This window comes from Netta rufina, assembly GCF_964035555.1.
Source record: "Netta rufina genome assembly, chromosome: 10".
NCBI classification, from domain to species: Eukaryota; Metazoa; Chordata; class Aves; order Anseriformes; family Anatidae; genus Netta; species Netta rufina.
This window is the reverse complement of record NC_140133.1, coordinates 13818351-13843269: the sequence shown is the minus strand read 5'-3', so window position 1 is coordinate 13843269 and position 24919 is coordinate 13818351. Positions and strand designations below refer to the sequence as shown.

Here is a 24919-nt window from a genome sequence, read left to right as displayed (position 1 = left end):
GAATGAAAATCTAATGGTGCCACAGACAAGTGTGTAAAGGGCTACAAGTTTCTGTAAGAAAGCAATGCTATTAGTGTCAAGAGAGAGGACAACACATGAGTAATGTCAGAGTGTGAGGTGCTTTACAATAGTCATACTCTGCTTTCTACAGTTCCTTTCATACCACAGAGACAAGATGGGCATAGTTCAAAACCAACAATGCAGGGTCTTCTAGCTTGACTTTTTCAGCTTTAGTTATTTAAAGATTGCCGTATTTTCAGCCTGTCTCATACAAGGCAGAGGGCACGGAGGGTTCTCATTTAATATATACACGCATACAAGAGCTAGCAGTTTGGCACTCTCGGAGCCTAGGTGGAATGCCCTTTAAGCAGCATTCAAACAAGCTGGTTATAGGAAAGTGTTAAAAAGCTATTTTACACATTTGACTGGGAACACTTCCCAGAACTTGGATAGCAACCCCAAGCCACAGCACTCGTCTGTGCTACTCTGTGCACATCTTCCTATGAGCCCCTAAAAGGGAGCAGATCCTGTTCTTCACTATCAAAGAACATAGTATTTATACCCTAGAAATACTGTACCTTTTAAACTAGCTCCAGAGAGCCAGACTAGAAGCCAGGCCCAGAAAAATAATCCTTAAATCACAGTATATCGATTGTCTCTAAAAATAGGGAATGAAATTAACACAGTGGACGTTCTGATGAGACGGTACACAACAGCACAGCAGTCCACTTCCAAGTCAGCAAGCTCATCTCCTATGTAGGTCTGAACAACGAGAAAGTAATGGAAACAATTCAGTCTATCAGAACAAAACCAATCGTTAGGAGATCTCCACGGCTACGTGCCAAGTTCCTCCACTCCTAAGTGGCACAGTCCAAGACCAAGGAGAACTCGTCTCCTGCTAGGATTTTAGATCATCCTGCTATTAAGGGTAGTAAGGAGAGTGCTCCAGCCGGAATTTTTTAAGGTAATGTGGAATTCTGTTTCTTGGGAAAGTTCAGCTGAAATATCTGCTCAACCCTAACCTGAAACTGCCCTAATATTCCATCGAGTTATTCCAGCTCCTGGCAATTTTTAGAATAAGCGACTCCCAAAGCCGCTTAACTTGTACACAGCACCTGGCAGCTGACTGCCTTTCTGATGGAGACAAAGCAGCAGGCTCACACAGCACTGCAGGCATGCCGGAGCTAGTTTCACGTGCAGTAGTGCAGAGCACACACTGGGACTTGAGCACAGGTGGTCAGTCTGCAGTTTCTCTCAAATCCTTGATCAAATATTTAGGTTAGGGCCACAGACGGACACTTTCAGTCGCTAAGGTACGGTGAAGGGATTACAGGCTTCCAACAGCCGAAGTGGCACTAGCAACCCTGACAGTCTCCCTACCAGGAGGCAGCAGCTGACTCCCGATGGCCAAATTTAGCTGAAGGTGAGTTTCCAGCATGACACCGCCCAGACACCATTGTCCCAACGTACCCACTGGCACCTGGGCACCAACCCAATGCTACTTTCCCCCTGCATAACTCTGAGGTGGGAAACTAAGCTACAAGTCTACTTGAGAGTGCAGGTACCAGTAAGTAACAGCGAGCTGCTGCCTCACCTCTCTGCACCTGTTTAGGCACAGAGTCCTACACAGGGAACAAACTAATCGTACTCGCAACCAACTCAAGCACGTCTGCTTTCTCAGGAATACCACTGTCAACATCAGAGGCTTGAAGCCTCTCTAGGCCCACACACCTCTACCAGGATCGGGAGCACGGAAGCAGACGACGTTATGCCTATCCTCATCCTATGTGCAGATTTACCCTGTGCACACCCAACAGAGAGGGCAAACCTTCCTCCTCGATACAGACAGGTGGTGGCCAACAGAAGCTTCAGAAATTTGCTTGCTTGTACACGAGTTCTTTTACTGTAATATATATATATTGAAGTATATGCCTATATATTTCGGAACGGGGAAAGGGACATGAGATGGAAAAGCAAGGAAGACAAGTTCTAGAAGCAGAGTCACCTCTCCACATCCAAGAAGCTTGTGGCACAAATAACAAGCCTGGCTAGAGTGATCTCCCATTTCAAGCACGGTTGGCTACCCGCTGGCTTCAAAAGAGCAGACTATTTGTTAATAATATAGAACAGAGCAACCACTTAAGATGCAGGAAGGCAAGGCTACAGGGTTGGGGTTTATGATCATGAACGATGCCAGAAGCTACACAGCTGTATTAAACTCTGAAAAAGCTGTTACACAGCAGCACACGTGCTGCTCCTGGAAGGCCCTTTCCTCTCCAACACCCCTCCACCATGCGGTCAGTATGGTGTGCTTGTAAAGGCGGGGAGAGGGGGATTTGCCTAGGAGTGAAGCCTCACAGGCTGGCCACGGAACATTAGGACAGACTGACGGTCTGAGCTGGTCTCACAGATCCCGCATTCCTAGCCTGACACTGAGCTTCCATCAGCAAGCAGCCAGGTCCTTCAACAGAAGTTAATCCCCTTCTACCTTCCTAATTTGTCGGGGTGAAAGAAGTCCAGCAGACTCAAGCTGGAAAGCACAAACAGGGATGAAAACAACCGGTTTGCATACTGATCTTTGTATAATGACCCCCCCACCCTCACAGCTCACTCTTCCCCAAATAAAGACACATTGTTCAATGGCATGTTGAAAAGACGTGCTCGTCATTCTTAATAAACAACTAGAGTAAGAATACATAAGAGAAACAGGGTGGTATCTTTATATGATACACAAGTGTATGTTACAAGAATTCCATCAGGCACAGGAGCCTCAAGGTTTAAGGCCTCAACGTTAGGCCAAAAAAGAAGAGTGTGGTAAAGTTTGTACTTTTAACATCTAAAAATGTCACTTAAAGGTCTGAATAGAAATCGTTGTTTGTTTGTTTGTTTTTTTCTTTGTATAAATGACAATTGTAGTTCACTCTCTCCTCTTCCTTCCAAGATAACAGCAAATTAACGTCCAAGCACAAGAAAAGATGCCTGCCTCTCTTCAACTGGCTGAGCAGGTCCATCCATCATTCTGTGCCCTCTAGGCTGCACGTGCTCCAAGGAGACAGAGGCCCCAGTCATCCAGGCCAATTCTGTAGTTCATATTTTCTACATCATAAAAAAAAACAGAGTCAACCAGCAGCTTTCCACAGCTCCCAGCTTGCAGGGGATATGCAGCCTCCAACGGTTCCAACAGTTTGATGTGTTGGGTAGGATACACAATGGGTAGGTTTTCCTTTAGATTCTTTTAAAGAGAAGAAGCCTAAAAGGGCTTCATAACTACACCAATAAAAAACCAAAAACTTAGGCATCTCCTTTAGTGTAAAAGTCTGTACAATTTATCTTTGCTTGTCCCTCCCCCGTCACCCCACCCCACCCCTTCTGAGCCAAGAAGGATGCCTTAGTGCATGGTGCTGGCATTAGCCACGGCAAGAGCTTCCTGAATCTCTCGTATCACCAGGATCCGGGTGAGCATCTGCTCCATCTGCTCTCTGCTGATCGGCTGGATGGAATACCAGATCGGGCTGTTGGGGGCCACCACTGGCTCCGGAGTCAAGTAAAACGTGTCATTCCGGCCTTTCACACTCTGGGGGCTGCGTGAGGAAGATCAGAAATAACCAGGCTAACGGAATGTCCTGGGAGGGAGAAACCACCACTGTCCTCATCCCAGGCTGCACAAATCCTGACAGGGGACATCTGGCTGACGAGACATGAAGGTACTTGGTCTGAAGGCATGGAGTTACTCCTAGAGACAATGGCGGTCCCAAAGTTTTTAGGCCATGCCAAGGTTAAAAAGTCATGGTGACAACTACAAGGAAGTAATCTTTATTTCACACTGGGAAGTAGAACAAACACTTGGCCTTAAAGGGCTTTCAGAGTGGAGCAAAAATCGGTTATTTTTGACATCTAGGCTAGCTGCAGAGCAATCCATGAAGAGGAACACATACTTTAGCTATCAGAATCATCATAATTTGAAGGTGAGTCCTCTATGCCTCCCTCCAATTTCCAGTCCTCATTTTTGTTCAGAAGCCAATTTGAACGGGACCCTCATCTCAAGTAGCGGATGCTTTCAGATCACTTGTTTGCAAGTCACAGGCAGAACAGCGAGCTCATGCCAATGCAACAAACCTTCAGAGTGAGTATGAAATTAAAAACAGCCAGTTCACAGGTCAGGATTTGTCTCTTTAAATACCACAGAAGTTCTATGTTAAGTTAGGTGACAACATCGTAAAATTCCACCCTCTCATATCAATGCCCCTCCCCAGCTACGTAAATCTATGCAAATGCAGAAACTGTGCCAGCAGTAAGATGCTGCCCTAAAAACTAGGCCAGCTACAAGACGCAGTTCAACACAGCCACAGAAGACAAGCAGTGCTACATGTGGAACAGGGGCTCTCACCATTTGAAGAGGTAGAAGTCATACAGCTTTATCGGACACCTCAGGGGGTTCTCTGGATTCTCAGTCTGCTCCGCATACATGTCATCTGTAACTACAGACCAACCCCCCCAGATCTGTCAGACACGCTGTGTGAGAAGCACAACAAACTGAGCAATGCCACAGAGCTTCAGCACTCTGAAGCATCTCGTCACCGTGCTGTAACTGATAATGTAACTGATAAGAGACATATGGCTGTTCCAGGGTAAAACTGCCTGGTTCCGAGTACTCAGAGCGTTATATGGAGAGCTTGCTCTGTTCCCAGGCCTGCTGAACAACGCAACCCACCCACACCCATCTTTCCATCTCTACCTGTGCCCCAAATGACAAATCTCACTACAGAGAATAAGATGCCTGAGCCAAATCCCAGGTGCACACTTTTAGGAGGGCAGACCACATTTATGTAGGAATTCTACATGGGCTCACTTGCATCCAGCACTTTGAATAAGGGAAGTCCTCCCAAAGAAGCTTCTCTCCCTGTTCATAAGCACTTTACACCCAGTTGTCCATTTGCCCATAAGAAACAGAAGAGAAAAGTTACCCTCAGCTCTTGATGAGTCCTATATTCCTCAGGTAAGTTGTGTCCCCAGAAGATACTTATTATCAGAAGGTACTACGCTCTCTCAGAGAGAACACACAGAAAACTCACTCTGTTAGGCTAATTATAATAATTAGCAGAGCCTTGGGTTCTCGTGGCCCTACCTGCAGACATCTCCAGGTCTCCTCAGGCCCAGTAAGTAAATATTCCCAAAGAAAACTTCTAGACACTACCTTTCTGGCCCGTCTGGTGTACGCCAAAAGCCTTCAGATAGCGGATACTCGTGCTTTTATCCTTGGGATTAGAAGGGTTCTTCTTGGTCTGCCTCAACACCTTGGAGAAGGCCAGCTTCATGTGCTGGTCTACTGTTTTCAACAGGAAGTATCTGAGCAGCAAGAAAAGAACACCAGACACTCAGAGGATACAATCGCTACAGTGATGCAGCTATCCTTACTCCTCATGAGCCAGCTGAAGCTCAAATCAACACTGTTAAAGACTGTTCCAGCAGCAAAGCGTGCAACAGCCAGAAGTCCAGCTTCCCTCTGTTAGCTCATTTCCTTGTTGTACTGCATCTGCTTTGCCTCATGGGGTTGCAAGAGGGCTGTTGCAACCACACAAAATACAGGAGGCTGCCCTAATCCAGTGCAGCAGTTTCCTACCACCCCTGTCAAAGTGTTTGAAGTTTTCATGCTGCAAATATCCCAAAGACCTAAGTACTTACTTTGTATTGAAAAACATCAGTGTAGTGAGCAAGGTGGAAGGGGAGTGAGCTCCTAGCTGCTTACACTCCCACAGCATCTCTTCTGTTACATGACTGGAGAGGACGTAACCTGCAAGAATCAGAAGTCAGCGTCAGGCCAGGAGACAGTTACAGCAGGAACACAGGCAGCATTTTAGAGTCTGATAGTATGAGAGAACCTATAAATTTTAAGGGAAAAAGGAGATCTTTAATGATGTCAGATTCATTGCTGCACAGATGTATTTTTTAAATAGCAAACAATTTTATATATACAACAACCTCGAGTTGTAGAGAATATATTCCTGCAATATATCTATATGTCCCACCCAGAGAGAAATAAATACGCACTTAAACAGCTTTTAATTAATGGCCCGACTCCAATGCAGATGCTCCTAATCCAATAATATGTGAGAGCAGGCAGGCCAGTGTAACAAATCAGCTCTTGGCCCTGCGCACAGCTTCAGTCAGCACAGTGCCAAGTGATGTATTTGGACACATGAGTAATCCTTTGATTCTCAGATTTTTTTCCTTTGTGTAGAAGAGAAATACTATACTCCAAATACACAGATAAATAGAAAAACAGACAGCAGTATGAACTCCAGGGCTTGTGGAATGACAAAGCACAGATCAAACAGCCAGAGTGAAAACAAAAGGCTTCCAAAACTCACGGTGCTACTTAGCTATATAGCCAGTAACATCAGCTACTTTGCTGAACACAAGCAATAGCTTCTTCACTGACACCTAATCAGATCAAAGGGAATGAAGTCCTAAGAAAGCAGGGTTCTGCTCTCTAAAAAAGCAATTCTTATCCTAGCTCTTATACACAAAATCGGTCTCTTTTCTAACTCCTCCTCCACCCCTGTAGCCATCATCTCATCAACACAAGTTTGAGATGAGCTGCATTTCATTGCAGCAGTCGAGGCTCTAACCATGCATTTTTAGTTGGTCCCGCAGCCCATATCCATCTGGCTACATGGCAACATGAGGGTGTTGCATCATCTCCCGGAGCTACAATACTTATTAGGGGCAAGATGTATTAGTGCTTCAGATGAGGAAGCTCGATTCGGATCAAGGATCAGCTGGCTTCCAAGCAAGCCAACCCCATGACAGTACAAAATCTCAACTATCCGCCTTCTCGTGGGTGAGAAGTAATCGTCAAATAATCCTCAGCAACAATCGGGGCTAGAGCCTGACACGTGCAATGACCTCAGCATTCACTGTAGGTTCAACATTTTTCTCCCTATCAATGTGATCCATCCTAGGGACATTAATTATTTTGAAAGGATTTCTGTTCAGACTACACTCAAGCTGTAGTTCCATTTAAACATTCCAAGCTCTGGAAACTTTTAATGTTCATAAAGGCAAGTTCTTACCAAGAGGGGAAACACGAGGTTGTACGTCCTTGAGAACTTCATGCAGCCATTCAGTGAACCGAATATAGTAGAGATCTGAGAAGATGTCATCTACTCGACCATTTTCAAAGAGATACTGTAAGAGATTCACAAGAGTCATATACAGTATAATAATATCCTGTACAATTGTATAATACAGTGGTCGTATGTTCCTGTCAGACAAGACCTTATCCTAAGAGCTCACACACCTAGTTACTCAAACACTTCACAGCACAGCAGCAGACTAACCTGCCTAGAAAAGTGAGGACCCTCGCACTGAGGACAGTACAGGACAAGTAACCTCAGTCACTATCATGGGAATGCTAAGACAGGAAGAAAAAACATCTTAGACAGCAAAGCTGGCTGGATTTCACCTCTTATTTTGTAAGCGTTCATTGGAAGTTATTTCACATAACTGTCCCGTGTACTCTAGATTTTTTCAGATAAGAAGAGACCCAATTTTCCTATCAGAGTTTAGTTCTGTTCCTGCAGCTCTTCCAGAAAGCACACCAATATTACCAGCTCAGACTTCCCACATCACACAAAGCTAAGTTCTTGCCTGTAAAGCTTCAGCTCGATCAAGTGCCGACATTGACAGGTTTCTCAAACATCACTCCTCTGCTCCCCTCTCCCCCAGAAAACCAAGCCTAAAAGCATTTATTGTTCTCACCACAATATTGAACTCAATTATTAACAATTCTTCACAAACTTAATTCAGGAGAAGAAAACATTGCTGCATATTACATTTCAACTACACCACTATTTTAGTATTTATTTTTAATGTAAGAATGAAAGAGACTCTTTTGTTATGAAACTGTTGGGAAGCTCAATAGAAGCCAGTCTCCTTTTTTTTTTTTTTTAAATATAGAATCTCTCTCTGCACGTTCTGACAACACACACAGCACTGCTGCACGTATAACTGTCCTCCCCCTACCTTCTGAATACACAGGAAGATATAATAGAGCACATCTGGATCATAGGGTTCACCATCACCATTTCGAGCTTCTCGTGTCATTAAGCATAGACCATAATTCAGCTCAGCCACAGCTGAAGAGATGAGATCTTCCTGGAACCTCAGCAGCTGACGCCCTGGAAAACAAAACAAAGCCATATTATTTAAGCCATAAAGCCATATTATTTCTGACCTTTCAGGAATGATTTCCCGTGTCTCCAGCAACGCCACTCTAGCCGGCAGGCCCAGTACTACCACATTCTCTCCGTATAATAAAGAAAACCAAAATAAATCAAGATCTTGGGCTGTCAGATCTGCTAAAAGATAAGTGGGCAAGAATCCAAGAGGAAGACTCTGCCCTGCCAGCTGCATGACGACCGCCTTCTTTTACCATGTCCACAATGAAATGCTGCCCTGCAGCAACAGGAAAACAGCAACTCCACGCCTGCCCTACCAGCGTGGCTGGCATGCACAGCCATTTTGTTTGTCCACACATTGCATCGCAGTCACACAATATCCTTTTCTACAGCCACCAGACTAGTTGCTCAAGTTGGCTCAGCACAGACCTATAATATTTCCCTTGGAACATGTCCTGTGGCAGTTGGATCACGCAATAATTAGTAGTGCAAAGTAAATCAAAGTTTAAACTTGAAAACAATCACTGACGGGACAAAATTGTTTAGCATTCTTCTCAAAAGCACCTTAACATTTCAGTCACTGAATAATCCCTACTTGAAAGGAAGGAAAGTCTGTGTCACGACACATACTTCCAATAGGTGCTAGCCTATTTTGGGCTTCTTTTTCCAGCTCTGCATTCTTGGTCTGTGCCCAGCTTTTCCACACTTCAAGCCCTTCTTCTGGCTTCAGAGAGTTTGGAAGTAGAAGTTCAGGTGAAGTCTGTGGCTGCGGCTGTGGTTCAACTTCAGCAACCTGAACGGTTTGAGCCTGTGACGGAAAATAGGTCGGTTATACACACTTCAATACACAACAGTTACACAAAAAAAAACACAAAACAGCACTACCCCCAGCCCCAGGATACCAGCCTTTTGTAACACCCCTCTAACAAGATCCATCCAGGGAATGCAGCCCTCGCTGTCTAACCTGAATTGCTGCTCAAGAAGGAGTATTTGTCTCTCCGAGTATGGTTTTTTTGTTTAAATGGACGTATCTAAAATCCCTTCAGCAAATCCACACAGCTTGATGTTTGATGCAGTCAGAAGTCCTGCAGGACATCACAGGAGACCTAACAGCCAGCAGCAATCCTTGCTGCAATACCACAGAGCAGCTACTTCAAAGGCAAGGATCTTTATAGGGCTGAAGTCCTCTCAAGAACAGACTTCTGTGCTCCTCTCAAACAGTAAAATGAACAACTACAGCCCGCACCTGGGCTGCCCTGAGCACACTTGTTGTTGTACGCTGCTGGCATCCCACCCACCCTTGCCCATCAGGGGCAGGCTCTCCTTGTTAGCCTGTATTTAACAGGTAAACAGAACAAACATGCTCTGCTGTCACTGACAGAAACCAGTAAGATTAAGCAATTTGTGAGAGATATAAAATAATAGGCTAGAACACCAGTATCAAAACATTCATCCAACTGCAGTGAGGGGCTCTCAACTATCAAATGCTGCTGCACACTAGCTACTGTTCTGTGAACAGCTACAACGTGTCCTGCTACAGACCCAGCCAGGTCCTCAGACCTCCAAAAGTTTACTTTAGAACAGGACCTTAAGTCACCACGGATTACCTCAAACTGAAACTTATTTTACAGGCAATCAGTGGCACTTACCTGAAAGGAACAACAAATTCTACTGCTACACTCACTCAACGTTCTTCACTCCAGCTTCTCAGTCCCCTGCCGCAGCAAGTCTCATCGTCACCTTGGTTAACAAGGTTAACCTCAAGTTTTACTGCCCTTAGTCAAACCGTCATCGGCGGCCCTGACTGTTATAGAGATATCAACTCCTACATCTGAACACTTTTGCTTTCGATTTCTTAAGTCACCCCAAAAAGAAAGGCTTCGCCACAACGAAGTAACTTTCCCTTTGATACTGTTGATCTTCACTCAAAATTGCTCTGGCAGTACCACAGTGCAGGATGAAAGCAGGGCAGAGATTTAGGAATGCCTGCACCTTTCTTAGTGGAACAACAGTAAAAAGAAACAACCGACCAGCTGAAGAGGCAAAGCCAGTAAGAGCCTCAGACCGGAGCTTTCAGACAGGCTGCCTACCTCTGGTTTCGTGCGCTTTTGTTGCTGGTTTGTTTTCACATCAGCTCCCAGTAGCTGCGTGCATATCAGCGCCTCCATCACCATAGCTGCGGCAGGAGCCTGACTGAGAGGCTTTGGCTTTTATCAAAGGCAATAAAGCTGAAGCTGTCAAGCAAGCCTCTGGCTTAGAGAAGCCAGGAGTCCAAGGGCGAGCTGACACCTTGTCTTTGTAGGAGCCAGCACTGGGCCTCCACCCTCCTCGAGCCTTGCCCCACTGGGCTCCAACAGAAAGCTGCAGGGAGGCAGTCCTCTGCCCTGGCCTCACAGCCCTCATCTGCTGCGACGGCAGGCACACGGCCTGAGTTAGTGCACAGGCCTGGAAGGTGCTTCTTAAGTGACTTCTGGTGTGCTTCAACAACAGGGCAAAAGAGCTGCAACTTGCCCCAGTCAGCAGCAGTAAAGCTGACACTGCAGCAGGGATCATCACACAGCAAGAATGATGCGTGGAAGAGCTACTGCAAGAAGCAAAGCTTGGTGTTATTCCCCCCCAGCAACACAATGCCAGAGGACTGGGAGCAAATTTCTTAGTGTCACAGTTGTGAGACACAACACCCAGAAGCTGGATGCTCACCTGTAGCAGCTTTATTGCCCTCAGAGGAAGAGCCCATGCCTCCCTGTGCAGGGGATTATTCCACAGAGTTGTCATCAAAAACCTGCCCGATACCCAAGAACTGCAGGCTGCTATGCACAGGGATACACAGCATTAGCAGAAGCTTTACAAGGAAATAATGGAGTTCCTGCTTTGGAAAGGATCCTATGAATGTACCTCATGCTCTTAAAATACCCTAGAAATAAGCCCAAATAATCCTCTTTAGCGGAAAGGCGAGGAGTTTTATCAACTTGGTTTGTTTAAGTAGCCAAAAGCAATAAACTGGTCTCTCATATACCAACACAGGAAAAAAAATAAAGATCCAGAAGGCTCTTTGACATCACCAAAGCCCCTCACTCAAATAAAAACCACGCCAACACACGCGTTACAAGACCTATGAGCCGTGGCTCAAAGCACAGCTTTATAAAAGAGGGCACACGGAGATGCAGGGAGCCCCCTCCAGGGAAGAGACGCTGCAGCCCACCGAGGCTGAGTCAGTTCAGGAACAATCAGATGTGACTGCCCTAAGCAATCCCCTCCGGCTCAGCGCTTGCTGATGAAGCAGAGGGCACACACATCTTTATAAAGCCAGCGGTGGTATTTATAAACTGCAAAGAATTTATAACAATATTTATGCTAGCACACTCGGGTATTTCTGCTCTCATTCCATTCAGCAAAAACAGGCTCTGACAGCTCAATCCCTGCACTTTCTGATAATACAAGAACTAGATCCGTTTGCACATGTAAGACAGGCCATTAATCGCCCTAATTATTCAAGTTTTAAAACCCAATTTAAAATTAGCTATGGCTTAAAGTTCACAACAAAACCTTTCGAAAAAGCATCGACACATTTGGCTGTCATGTTTGCCAGGCGTGACAAAGAGATGTTTTACTTGCCACTGGTCCTTACTGTGTCCCTGCACTGCAGGCATTTACAGGCAGCAGGACAAGGAGTGACAGCCAGGTACGCCTGATCCACGGAGCCTGCCCTGACAGCTGCCCAGATTTTGCCATGTTACCTGGGCACCAGATCTGCTGTGGACTCCAGGTGCTGCATAACACAAGTACCTGATGCCTAGGTGACTGGAGTATCTGTGCAGCTTGCTGTGCTGCAGTGGTCCCTGCCTCTCCACTGCCACCCCTAGAGCAGGTCAGGAGAAAACCACAGACTTGAGGATACCTGCTAGGAAGAAGCTAGCTAGCCACGAGCATTTATCTACTAATTTACACTACAAAGAGCGACACTGAACTTTCTTTTGGGCAGTTTTGCACCCTATAATTATGTACCAACATTAACATGCTGCAGCCCTGCATCTATCAGGAGTTAAATGCCACATATTACGCCCAGACTGCACGGACAGCCACCTCTGCTTCCCACACACCAGCTGGCTCACATCCCCTTCCCCAAAACATCTGCAAGTTGTTACTCACGGACCGAGACACCGAAGTTAAACTTACCGAGCAGGTGACTTGTAGCTGCTGCTGCTGCTGCCCCTGCTCCTGCGGTGTGGGCTGCTGCTGTTGCTGCTGGGGGTCCCATATGTGCACTGTCTGTGCTGTGTTCTGGTACGTCCCTGCCACAGCCTGCACTGCCACTGGAATGTGGATGTTGCCATTCATAAACTGCGCTGGAAAGAGCGAATTAGCAAGAGTCTGCACCACTTCCTCGTGGGAGTTCTTCACGACCGAAGTACTTCCCACCATCTTATCCTTGTCGTCTTCCAGCTTCACGGTAGCCAGTGTCGTTGGCGAGCCGCTGACGTGGACAGCGTTGTAGGCCTCCTGAGGGATGGCGATGTGGGTGATGTTTTGCTGCTGAAGGTCACCACGCGGCTGAGCAGAATAAACGGGGATGGTCCAAGTCTCTCCAGTGGGGCTCGTAATGGTCCCAGTGGCACTGTACAGGTGGGCACTGTCCACCGTTAACAAGTCTGGCCGTAAGGAGACGTAGCTTTGCTGCTGGCCCTGAGGGATGGCCAGCACTGTGGCAACTGGCTGCCCTGAAATCGCATACGATACAGTGATAGGCATATCCACCTTGCGTTTCTTCACCGGCTGAAGGACGCTGGCCGTGCTGATCCGCCGCTCCCCCTCTCGCGGGGAGCCCTGCTGAGAAGGAGGAGGTGAGAGCGCCCCGACCGTCTGGATCTGGATCTGCTGGCCGCCAGTAATGGCCTGCCCGGCCACGAGCTGGGCCTGGATCTGCTGGTGCTGTATGTGTTCCTCCTGGATCTCGGCGGCCTGGATCTGCTGGGCAGTCTGCATGTGCTGCACTTGGATCTGAGCCGCCTGCAGCTGAGACGGGCTGGGGCTCTGAAGAGACTGACTCTGTATTGTCTGGGACGCCTGCTGCTGCCCCTGCCCTTGGATCTGCACCTGGACCTGTATGGGCTGCTCCGAAGCTTGGTGGACAGTGAGCTGCGGAGAGAGCTGCTGGGCGGAGACCTGCTGCGGCGACTGCTGCACCTGGACCTGGACCTGCAACGACAGCAGTTGGGCTGTTAGGGGCCAGCAAGTGCCAGCGACCGGACCGCGGGGCCATCGGCACGGATGCTCCGTCCCCGGAGCTCCGTGCTCCAGGCTTCTCTGCTCGGATGCACCACTCCACACATTAACCACATCACGACACTGATGTGAAGCTTCCTGCTGCAAAACGCAGGAGTTTGTCTCATCCTCACTATGCCCTGAAGACAGATTTTACTGCTCTCAAGCTCGGCCCCAGATGGCTGCAGGATCACTCGCCAGTGCCAGGCAGTAAGAGCCATGGGTAAGCCGAAACCAGCGCTTGGCTCTTTCCACACAAAGCAGAGAAATCTTCTCTTGAAACCAACTGTTAATAGTAGCACCACACAAGCAGGTGTTAGCACAGGAAATATTGCAAGTTTCATGGGAATCTGTCGGGAGCTAAAGGACACTGCTACAGCATTTGCGTTTGTAGGCTGAAATTAGAAGTTAACTTTAACCATTTACTAATTCCATTTATTGTCCAAGTTATTCAGCTGTATTTTCTAGCTCATGCACTTACACAATGCTGAATAATATGGACAAAATATTCACGGACACAGTTCATTGTAGTGTAGGGAAAATAGTCATCCTCAAGCTGACGTCTCCACTCCCTGAGGCCTGCTCTGCTCTGCTCTCCTCCCCAGAGGCTTCCCCACTTCACCCCAAACACTCTGTTGCATTGCCTTGTTCTGGAAGCGACATCCCAGGCTTCCACGATCACTTCTCCAGGCTTCCCTAAAGCCACACCTTAAGGGGGAAGAATCGCTCAACCTCTCCTCTCAAATCCACCTGAGGGATGTAGAGCTTTAGTGGTGACACCTCCAAGGGCCACACGATGTTTGAAGCAATTTAGTCCCAAAACGGTGCCTTCCTGCTCACGTTGCCTCACCCTTTTCTACCTGGCTTATCAGAGCCAGTCAAGCTAACCTAACATTTGAACAGACTCCCCGCTCGCTCAGGTCTACGCTGCATGGATAAACAAAATCTCAACCCCACTTCCCAAAGCGACCTCTATCAAGTTTTAAAAAACGTGAGGGATTCCTTTGCAGCCAATTAAGAGCTGCTAAGCACTAAGCAGGAAGGCAAAATGCACCAGTGGCAGAGCGATTTGAAGCCCCCTCCTGTTAAGAACCCATTCTGTTCTCAGGAAGACTGGAGAATTTTAGAGGCTCCTGCTGACAGCTACGTGCGGTAATCCAGATGCTGTGGGCTTTATATCATTTCCTGCAAGGTAACAAGACACACATGACCTCCCGGTGCAACTGGAGGCCGTTCCCTCTTCTCCTAAATGTTGACTAAGAACATCTTATACAAGCACCCCCACCGCCATCACAGGCGCAATTTTACATGAGAGTTTCTGTTACTGATTTCATGTAACACAACGTAAAGAGGGCATTTCTGCTGTTGGCAGTGAGACTTGAAAGCCTGCTCCTTAAGTAAAAAAAATTCAGCATGTGAGCACATTTACAAAGGCAGTGAAATGGGTTTAAGCAAGAGGCAGAGGCTAAGAACAGACCAGACCAGACAGCATTTTCTCCTTTCTGCCTTTAGAACCTAAGCCTGCTGCCTCCAAAAGCCACGGGCAACTTCCTTAACTTTCAGCAGGTGATGAGCCATGACCTCAAGTCACACGATACTCCCTGAGGCTGAAACCCTGACCCCCATAACTAGATGCCTTGCTGCTGCTTTAGAGCTCACATAGTTATTTTCTTTAAACACCCAAAGAATGAGGCCAGACCCAAGCAAGAAGGCAGACTCCAGGAGCAGTGGAGGCTCTCCACACTGCTGACATCGTGTTTCTGACCAGAGATTGCTCCTACCACATACTGAAGGTCTGCCTGCTGCACGTCTTACACTGACCCACTGATGGAGCTTGGTATCTGAGACAAAAGGACAAAGAATTACACCAAAAAGCATCAGTGGCTGACTTTTTAAAGTACCCTGTACAGAGAGGAATGTTTGAAGTGTGCAAGCCAAGAACAACAGAGAGAACAATCTCCAGCCTTAGAGCGAAGATTTAAGGCGAGGACGTGTTAAGCTGGGAATTCCTGGGTTATACTGGTACCACAACCCAACACGCCACGTTACGGCGCTGAGGCTGCTCATTGTCAGGAGTTTGGGTGCAGCAGCATGGAAAGAATCACTTCCCAGCAGGCTGTGATCACAAAGAGAAACGCATTTTGTTTTTTTACCATAAAGCAGCTAGAAGTCGGACCAAAGAGTAGTAGACCAGAGAAGCAAAAGCATTAGATGTCATTTCAGGATGTCATTTCAGGAAATCATTCATTTCACTTGCTGATCAATCATCAATTCATCATTAGATGACGTTTCAGGAAACCAGGCTGAAAATGCACTGCCCTCAAAGGGTCCTAAACCCAAGTGATCCCAAACACGGGGTTCCTTCTATCAGAAGGCACCTAGAGCACGCACACGAGCACGCAGCAGGTGAAGAGCCTGCTCCCCAGGCAGCAGGAAACGGTGAAGCTGCTATTCAGCTGCTGTACAGGAAGTGCTTTGCTATCTGTCAGAGTAAACAAGGCCTACGGGGAGTGTACAAGTCAACCTCTCCGAACCACCACCAGGTTCTCACTGCAGTTTTTTTCCCTCTGCTCATTCATCAACATCAGTAAGACAATTCCGCAGGCCGCGCTGGGTCTCTGCGTGTTTGAACAGTGACCGTACCAGGATTATGTTGCCACACCGTCCTTTGGGGCAGGATTTAGACCTGAGACAGCTGGAACACGTGAACCAGGGAGAGCAAAACCTTCCCCTCCTAAAGAGAAACCTATTTCCATATACAAAAGCGGGCTATCTTTAAAACACCCCTCGTGATCACAGCCATTCTCTGAAGCAGCAAACCCAGCAAATGGTAACAAATCCGAGCTGCCACGCTAATATTGCTTATATTCAAAGATAAGCAAACAGGAGCCCTGCCTCCTGTCAGAGAAAGCCACATCCATCAAAAGTGAAACAAGTATGTATTCTGCGCAGAGCCAGGGCTAAGGTTTTCTTCTGAGCTCCTTAAGTGCATCTTTCCCTGCCTCATGTCATTAATGCTGCCCAGCTTCCTAGCGTGGTCTGAAGCCACAGAGCAGATCAGGGGAAGGCAGAAGAAGATGAACAGCCAACCCCTAAGGAACCGAGGAGTTAGAAAGGCATCAGCTTTCATGGTTTATGCAGTCTTTTCATCATCCCCTACGTAGCCTGACAGTCTTGCTGCCCTGTAGTGTCTTCCCCACAGCCCCAGCCCAAGAAGCTCTTGCAACCTTGCCACCAGACCGTCTTAAAAAAAGGCCAGAACTGAGGGTCTTCCCTGCGTGCACTGTGCACATCCTGCACAAACACACTTACTCTCCTCTGATATTCTTTCAGCTAAATCTTCTTGTACACACAGACGAGAAGTGAAAGGAGGAAGAGGTTCACTATCTCTGCAGAAATACCGTGCTCTGTAAGGCAGTGCTAACACCTCTCGCTGGTATCATCTCTTCTATGGCCTCAGTGCTCAGCACCAGCTGGGAACAATCCCACCAGAGGCAGAGCTGACAAACTCTTAGTCGAGTGGAGCAAAACACAGCCCCTCCCAGACACCCTGGATGCAGGGAGCAGGGTATGACAACTTGACACATTATTTCTTAAGATGGTTAATGGCATCACTGTGATACTGGCCATGGAAAGAGCTCCAAGACACTTCACTGCAGCATGGACTAACACCTAACCTAACTGAACAGCTGCTTCCCCTCGTCTTTGAAATAAATGTTAGTCACCAGCTTGTGGAGCATTTTAGGAAAGAAAACCCTAAGGTGGCAAGTTCTCCTTCAAACAGGAGCTTTATTCTGCTAGGATAAGTAAACCCAGCAGCAGCCAGGTACAGTCTTTGTCACAGCAAGACCGAGGCTGAAACCCGAGCACCGTCTATCTTTATGATCATAAGGTTGTCATCAGTGCTCGGAGCCGCGGGGTCATCTGACCCGCGATATTATTAGTGGCCTGCAGCCCCGCTGTCACGCCGCCAGCCACAGGCACCGTCATCCGAAGGGTCTTCCACCGATGTGCAATTGGATTAGCGAGACCTAAACGGATTATCGAGTCAAGTAGCGGGATGACATAAGTTTGATCAAAATCTTGGAGCCTTGGGAGGGCGACGGAAAATCCTCGCGGCTCAGCACAGCGAGGCAGCCGAGCGGGGCGCGCTGCCCCAGGGGCACGCTGTCCCCAGCCCAGGCACCACGCTGCTACCGCTGCCACAGCCACCGTGGGGAAGCAGGGAACGCTGAATCAGGGGTCTAACACCAATCACACCTCGGTCAGAAACCTCAGGAGACAGAGCACTAAGCACGCTCACAAAGGGGTACGGCATTCCTCCACCCGGTTCTTGGGGAAAAAAGGTTAATTCGTTCCTTTTGAGACCATTCTGATCCAGATGGTAAAAGAGATGTGAACCCAGGTGCGCTGTGATGCACAGAAGCTGCAGCTGTACCTAGTGCCAGATGTGCACCAGAGCGTTTGGGGGACTGGCAATAGGCTACGGCGAGCCACACGTTAGGCAGTGAAAACACTAATTAGGGTCTGTACTGACAGATGCTAAAGCAGCTTTTTTAAAGCAGGTATTTTAAAGCAGAGTCGCACCAAAAACAAAGGAGAAAGAGTACACAGCATTTTTTAGGAGAGGCTTCTGAAAGTTTGACTTTCGTTAGGTATTTTTCTCCTCAAGGTGCAGGCCATTTAGTTTAAAAAATAGGAACAGGTTTTTGGCAGCAACTCTACAGTTATTTCCAAGAAGGTCAGGAGTTTATTTTCCTCTGGAGTGCTTGATATATGACCTCCCTCCCTATCGCCGCTACTACAAGGCCTGCAACGGTCAAGTGTGAACTTTGAGAAGTTCTGGAAGGAGGTGGCAGCAGCAGGAAATTATATGTAATATTCCTTTTAACTTGTCAAATTGGTATGGGGCATTCAGCATCTTCAAGGCCAAAAAAAAAACCACCCAACTCTCCTACTAGTTCTTCTACTGAACTGAAAAATGAGACTTCTCCCAAAAAATCTGCTGGCTGGCAGAACCGAAAGCAGCCTTGACCAGTTTTAATAGACTCACACAGAGATCTAAGGCATCTGTCTGCGAGACTAGAGGCTTTTCTTCTTCAAAAGCCTTGCAACATGAGTTACTGTAGGGCAACAGGTTAGCGAAGTCCTAGTTGAGCATTCATTTACTCAACAGAAAGAGTAATTGGAGAGAAGCTACCCAGGGAAAGAGGAAAGTTTGTCTTTACTGGAGGGGAAGAGCACCCAAGTGAGCTGTTAGCACAAGTCTACTGCACTGCGGCAACTCCCCGCGACCTTATCTCCAGCCGTTTGTCTCCCTACCCTCATTTGGTGCAGAAGAAGAAAGCTCACAACTTTATGCTACAGAAGGCAGAAAGATTTGTATCTGAGGCATATCGGAGCCAGAGCTGCAGTCTGAGTCCAGATGCTTGGACACATATTGTTAGGGAGCCTTGGTAAAAGCCTTGCCACCTATGAACTGATCAAGAAATATGTTTGAGGGCAAAGGCAGTTACTCCAGTCATTCTAAGTCCTATGGTTTTTGCCTGGCGCTGGATTTTACTCATTCAATACTTAATACTAATTACTTTAAGACCTGTTAAAGAAAAAAAAAAAAAGCTGCAGAAGACTCCTTCCACTGTGCAACTGAGCAATCTTCCTTGACACGCACACATCTTTCAGGGTATGCTTCCTGTAAGACATCTTACCAAAGTTCATCACTTGACTTTGCTACATTTTCACCCAGCTTAAAAGCCACGTCAAGAACTACAACTTTTAGAATATCCAAGTAAAATCATTTAAAGAGTACTTTAAAAAAAATAATAATGGAGAGTTAGATCCCAGGGCCACTCTAACCAACCAAAGTGAGCCCAGCAGAGGGGGAAGGGTATTTATAGCTGCTTCACGCGGCGCGCACGGCTTCAGGGAGCTGTGTACATGCCAGAACTGTCAACCATTTCTCAAAGAGGTTACACCACTGCATTGCTATGTATGTTACTCCTCCTACAGAGGGGCTCAATGGAGGCACAGTCGAGAGAGAAATTTACTACCAGATTCCTCCAATGAAAGGGAAATAGCGTTGTTCTATATAAAGTTAATTGGTCCTGCTTCTTAAGTGCTTGCCCGTGGCTTCAGGTTAGACAGCAGCTGGCTCTGCACACCGCGCCGTGGGTTAGCGAGTCACACACACACACTTGGGGGTGATTTAGGGCGCTTACCTGGACTTGCTGGGGTTGCTGAACCTGTATCTGCTGCTCTTGCTGAGTTTGCTGCTGGACACTGGTTGTCACAGGGCACGCAAGTTCGAGCAAAGACCCAGCCACCTCTGTGCTGTCCGTGTAAATGCAGTTGCCACCCTGCTGATACACCATGGTGGTGGTGGCGGTCTGCTGAAACTCCTGCAGGGCTTCCGGCCCCTTGGAAGCAAGGGAGTCCAGGAACTCCTTCATCCTGTGCTGGGGGATCGTTCGCGCCTTCACGCGGATGTATTCTTCAAAGGAAATGGTGTTCTCCAGAGAATTATTCATATTGCAAGGTCCTGAGGGTTCCTTAAGGAAAGAGAAAGTGAAAACTCTTAACTGCGGCACTCCTCCAGCGCAAGGATGCTCCCAGCTCCAGGAAATTGTTTCTCACCCCGAGTACCAGAGGACACCAGCAAACATGCACAGCCGGGTGCCCTGGGACAGGTGCTTTAGTTTTAGGGGGCATCTCGCACCACTGCGCCCTTCTGGAGTTATCCCTCAGCAGAGTCTGACCAACAACCAGGTGTGATCACGGTGCCCGTCTCCAAGGGCTCAGCGCCCCGTACCGTCTCCGAGCACCGCACTTCATCCACACCAGCAAAATCCCATCACGGACTAACCCAAGTCACGTATTTCACTCATTTGCAGCATGCAGTATTAGTGAGAGAAGCTCGGAAACCAACATCCCTGACCCTGCTCTGCAGTCCCAGAGGAGGGAGAACCGAGCGGGGGGTTCTGCCAGGCCGTGCAGCTAAGGGGAAGCCTCAGACGCAGCATTCATCTGCTGCTTGTAGGGCTAGCACAGCCCCATCGCTCTGACAGGGCAAGCAGGAGAGTGCTGGAACCAAGAGGTTCCTCAGAGTGGGAACTACAGGCACAGAGAAGCAGAGCTCCAGAAATAAACCAGGCAGCAGCAGCACCAGTTCTTGATGGTGCTTTTAGTATAAGAGGTTACAGGAAACATGCCGGGTACGGGGAGAGAGGAAACCAGGTGAGAGCAAAGGAGAAATAAAAGCTGAGTACACCTGAGAGCATCAGAAAGCTCTAGGGTACGCGCTGACAGCATCCTTCTCCCCCTGACTTCTTTAAACCCACAAAGGGCTCCTGCAGGAAGCGCACAGCCTGCTTCTGAGGCACTTGTTAGTCCCGATAAAGGGTAAATAAAGTCCAGCTGTAACACCACCAGCTGCTGAGGGGGCTGTGAGATGTGAAGCAGCACAAGACTGGGACCAGAAGAGGAAAGTTACTGGATCTAGCTGCAGGTAGGGAACAGGACACCACCGCTGTGCGCACGCTTTGGCTGAGGTTCTAACGAGAGCAAGCAGGAAAAGCAGAACCCTTTAAATCATTTCCCAGCGATTTAATGGAGCGGAACCAGGACAGAACCCCCTGACTGAACACACTGCCACGGCCGTGTGAGAACGGCAGCAAGTCCCGGGCTGTCGGTGGCGCCCAGGTGCTCCCCAGGCCCAAGCCCAGCAGGCGCCGGAGCAGATCCTGACCGCGCTTACCGGTACGTGACGCCAGGCTAAGCACACAGCAGCTTTTGTTTGCACGGAGGTTCATGGCTAGAGCATTGAACCAAGCCCACCGGAAAAGGAATAGCAAAGGTAAGGGGAACACACGAGTGGCGCTGAACGCACGGCTTCTGCAGGTATTAACAGCAGCTGGTGCTCCGTGGGGTCGTTACAGAAAATATTCTGGAAATGTGTCGGGGTTTAGCGATAAGAAGCACAGGGTAACAGCGTTTGCTTGCCAACCGCACCAGTTCTGTACAAGTCAGCAGAGGGAAGCCCCCCAGAGCTGCACACAGACAGGTCTCCTGCCTGTCGGTGACTCTGCTCTGTGCAGGAGCTAACGGACTGTTCACTTCGCTGCTGCCTTCAGGAGCTCTCCTCTGGGAGCTGCCCAAGAGAAAGCCAGGCATCCCTAAGCTCAACGCTCAGCTCTCCCCAGCAAAGAGGCCCTGTACCTCTGTTAATTAACCCCTTCCCAGGTGATTGCTGCCTGCATGTTCAAGGTGACACAGACAGGGAACAACCTTGCTGATGCATCTGCCTACAGGACCCAGACTGGGCAAACTTAAATCTTGCACCTAATTGTAAGGAGCTCCGTTAGATCCTCTCAAGCTGGAAAACGCATTTGGAGTCATCAGTTTGCCCCAAGTTTCTGCTGGGAACTTTCACACGTTGGACCTCAGCCCCACAGGGAAGCTCTCAGAGGGCATTCACCGTGTGTGCCCGTGCAGAGGCGCGCCAGGAGCCACGGCTGCTGAGGGGAGGCTCCTGAGGGACGAGCCTCGAGGATACCGCGCTGGGAGCCCAGGAGGGAACTCTCCGGGTGCTCGTCCTCACGGTGAAGGCAGCGTGCCAGCACGGTGCTGCTGAACTGCTGGGCTCACCTCTCAGCACACCTCCTGCCTTCCTGCTCGCCGCCGCACTCATGCTTGCTATGCTGGAAGGGCTCGGGGAATCGAGCCCCGGGTTGCTCACTCTCCGTTAATCTTGTCAGGGGAAGGAGCGGGGAGCTGAGCAGGGCCGATCTTTTCAGCAGCAGTTATCCATTAACCCGCAGAGCTGAAGTTACGTCACCCACCATCACCCTCTAAGGCTCCTGCATCACTTGGAGGACTCCAGCCCCTCTACCCAGCGCCGCTCGGACACGCACCGTGCTCCTGCACAGCAGAGACCAGAAGCCACCAGAAACCCAGAGACACAATCACCAGGCCCAAAGACGAGGAGATCCACCACCAGCACGCCACCTACCTCCTCTGACCACCAGGAAGCAGAACGAATAGCACCAATTCCTTAATGCAAACCCTTGCCCCAGCTCTGCTGCTCCATCCTAACCAGCTCTTTAGCAAGCAGGGGAGACAGAAGCCTGCTAGCCCAGTCTGGTGAACCTTGCCTGTCACACGCTGTGAGAAGGAAGCTCTTGTGCTCTCTTCTAGCATGGAAAAATCTTTATTATCCACTTGAAGTTGCCGTGCTGAAAGCCACTAGCACCTGGAGCAGTGCAGCGCCTGTCTGAACCTCTGGAAATCCAGCCACAGACCGGAGCCCACTGCACCCCGCGGGACTTCCAGCACTGCTCCTGCTCCAAACCCGCAGCGGGACCTTCCCTCGCTTTGCTTTGCAGCCTCCAGCTGCGGGGAGCAGAGGAGAGCTGAAGGCACCTCAGGGAACGGAGCAGCCTGGGGAGGTTTCTGTGCATCACCCTGCTCGGGGATATTTAACGGCGAGCACCGAGCTGCTCAGAGCTGTGCTCCACAGAACTGTGCGCGGCTACAGAGGTACCAGGTCCGGGTGCAGATTCAGGTAACCAATGCCACGCCAAGAAGCCACGTTTTTTAAACTAAACCCACCTGTTTCTGGCAGAAGAGCCCCTTAAGGCTCAGTGGCGCATTCAACAGGCTTTTGTACTGCAACACACAGCTCGCTGCTGCAGTCACTGCTTTTAACGCTCCTAAAACAGACTGAGGGGTGCGCTCCCTCAATCCATTAGAAATAACAAACATCCATCCTTACTACACCCCAACAGCACGTTTTTAAGACTTGATTTTAAAACCAAAAAGGAGCCTCTGAGCAGAAAGCTTTCCTCTACCAAGGGCTGCCATCCTTCCCCGGGCGGCAGGACCGCGCTTTCCAGGCGCTACGTTCCAGAGCCTGTCCGAGGACCAGGGGCACACGCGGTTAGTGGGCACAGCTCAGGCGGAGGTTACCGAGCACACACACCCGACTCGCAGCAGGTCCGGACTCACCAGTCACCATGGTGCATGTGTTTCTGCTGCTCTTGTCCTGAGCCCTTAGCCTTGTACCGTTCTGGAGAAGACAGAACAAAGAAGCCCTTTCCATCCCCAGCTCCTTTCCCTTTTTTTTTTATTTTTTATTTTTTTAAGCCCAGTTGAGCCGTTTAAGGAACATTTTACTTACAAAAATAATTAAAATAAAATACCACAACAACCCACCCAGCGGGCCGGACAGCCGGCACCTGCCCGGGCCGTGCAGGCGGAGCTGAGAACAAGGCAGCAGCGGTGACTGTGCCCGGTGCCACGGGGAGGGCGATGGGGTGAAGGGGGAGGGGGGGATCCGGGGATCCTCCTAGCGGGGCTGGAGCCCCCCCAGAGCCCCGGGGCCGCCTTTGTTCCCCGGGGGGGCGGCGGGAGGAGGATGAAGAGGAGGAGGAGGAGGAGGAGGAGGAGGAGGAGGAGGAGGAGGAGGAGGAGGAGGAGGAGGCGGCGCCGCGCCCCGGAGCCATGTTGGGGGCTCCACCGGGACGGCGGCCGCCGAGGGCCGCGCCGGGGCCGGGTCCGGGGCGGCGCCTTCCGGTGCGCGCTCACGGCCGGCGGCAACGAGTGCGCGGGGCGAGCAGCGGGGGCGCGCCCGGCGCGTGCCCGCGACCAGGCCGCGCGCGTGCCCGCCCCCCCCCTTCCCTCCCCTCACACACACACCGGGCCCGCGCCGCCCCCGGAACCGCCGCCGCCTCCCCTCCCCCCCCGGCCCGCCGCCCCCTTCCTCCCTTTTTCCCCGTTCCCCTCCCTCGCTCCCCGCCGCTCCCGGCCCCGCCCCGCTCCCCCCCCGGCCCCGCCTCACCCCGGCCCCGCCGCCCTCGCGCCGCCGCCGCCGCCTCGGCCCCGAGCCTCTGCCCCTCACAGCTCGCTGGGCGCCATCTTACATTCAACCCCCCGCAGCCAATCGGCGCGCAGCCTCGGCCTCGCGAGAGCGCGGCCCGCAAGTCCCGCGAGAGCTGGGCGCCGCGCCACGCCCCGCGCCTTAAAGGGGCCGGCGCCGTTTTGGGGGGGGTGGGGACGGGGGGTGGGGCCCACGCGGGGCGGGGACACGCGTGGGGAGCGGGGAGGGCCGCGGAGGGTGGGTGGGTGGATGGGTGGGGGGGGGGTGGTGGGGAGCGGGCCGTGGGGCTCCGCTGAGGTGTGGGGTGCCCGCTGGGTGCTCACAAAACCCCCGTGGGGTGCCCACGCGGTACCCACGCGGTCCCTGTGGGGTGCCCACGCGCCCCCGTGGCTGCGTGGAGCCGGCCAGGCCCGTGGGGGGTGGCGTGAGACAGCACTGAGGCAGCCCACGGGGCTAGAGACCCCCCCCTGGAGCCCTCCACAAGGCCCTCCCACGCCCACGCCCCCCCCCCCCAGCCCTCCCGTGTCCCCCCCCCACTCGTGTAAGACCCCCCCCCACGCGTGTAGGACCCCCCCCCCAGCCCCATAAAGCAGTGAGGGCGCAG

At 50.1% G+C, this 24919-nt stretch overlaps 1 protein-coding gene across 6 annotated transcripts; it reads right to left on the bottom strand.

Moving 5' to 3' along the window:
* Window positions 1-2642: 2642 nt before the first annotated feature.
* On the bottom strand, window positions 2643-24370 carry QRICH1 (glutamine rich 1). Of its 6 annotated transcripts, XM_084292487.1 has the most exons (12): window positions 24277-24370; window positions 23445-23505; window positions 19661-19990; window positions 12357-13376; window positions 8811-8988; window positions 8026-8180; window positions 7074-7188; window positions 5683-5791; window positions 5195-5346; window positions 4388-4478; window positions 3388-3581; window positions 2643-3096 (listed from the first exon to the last, which is right to left on the bottom strand). In XM_084292487.1, the coding sequence occupies exons 3-11, from the start codon at window positions 19967-19969 to the stop codon at window positions 3389-3391; spliced, it is 2322 nt and encodes a 773-aa protein (XP_084148613.1). In that variant the 5' UTR covers window positions 19970-19990; window positions 23445-23505; window positions 24277-24370; the 3' UTR covers window positions 2643-3096; window position 3388. The 6 variants fall into 6 exon arrangements, with proteins under 6 accessions (XP_084148613.1, XP_084148609.1, XP_084148611.1 ...); XM_084292483.1 differs by having other exon boundaries at window positions 2643-3581; XM_084292485.1 differs by lacking the exon at window positions 24277-24370 and adding an exon at window positions 23652-23714 and having other exon boundaries at window positions 2643-3581.
* Between the last annotated feature and the right edge of the window lie 549 nt (window positions 24371-24919).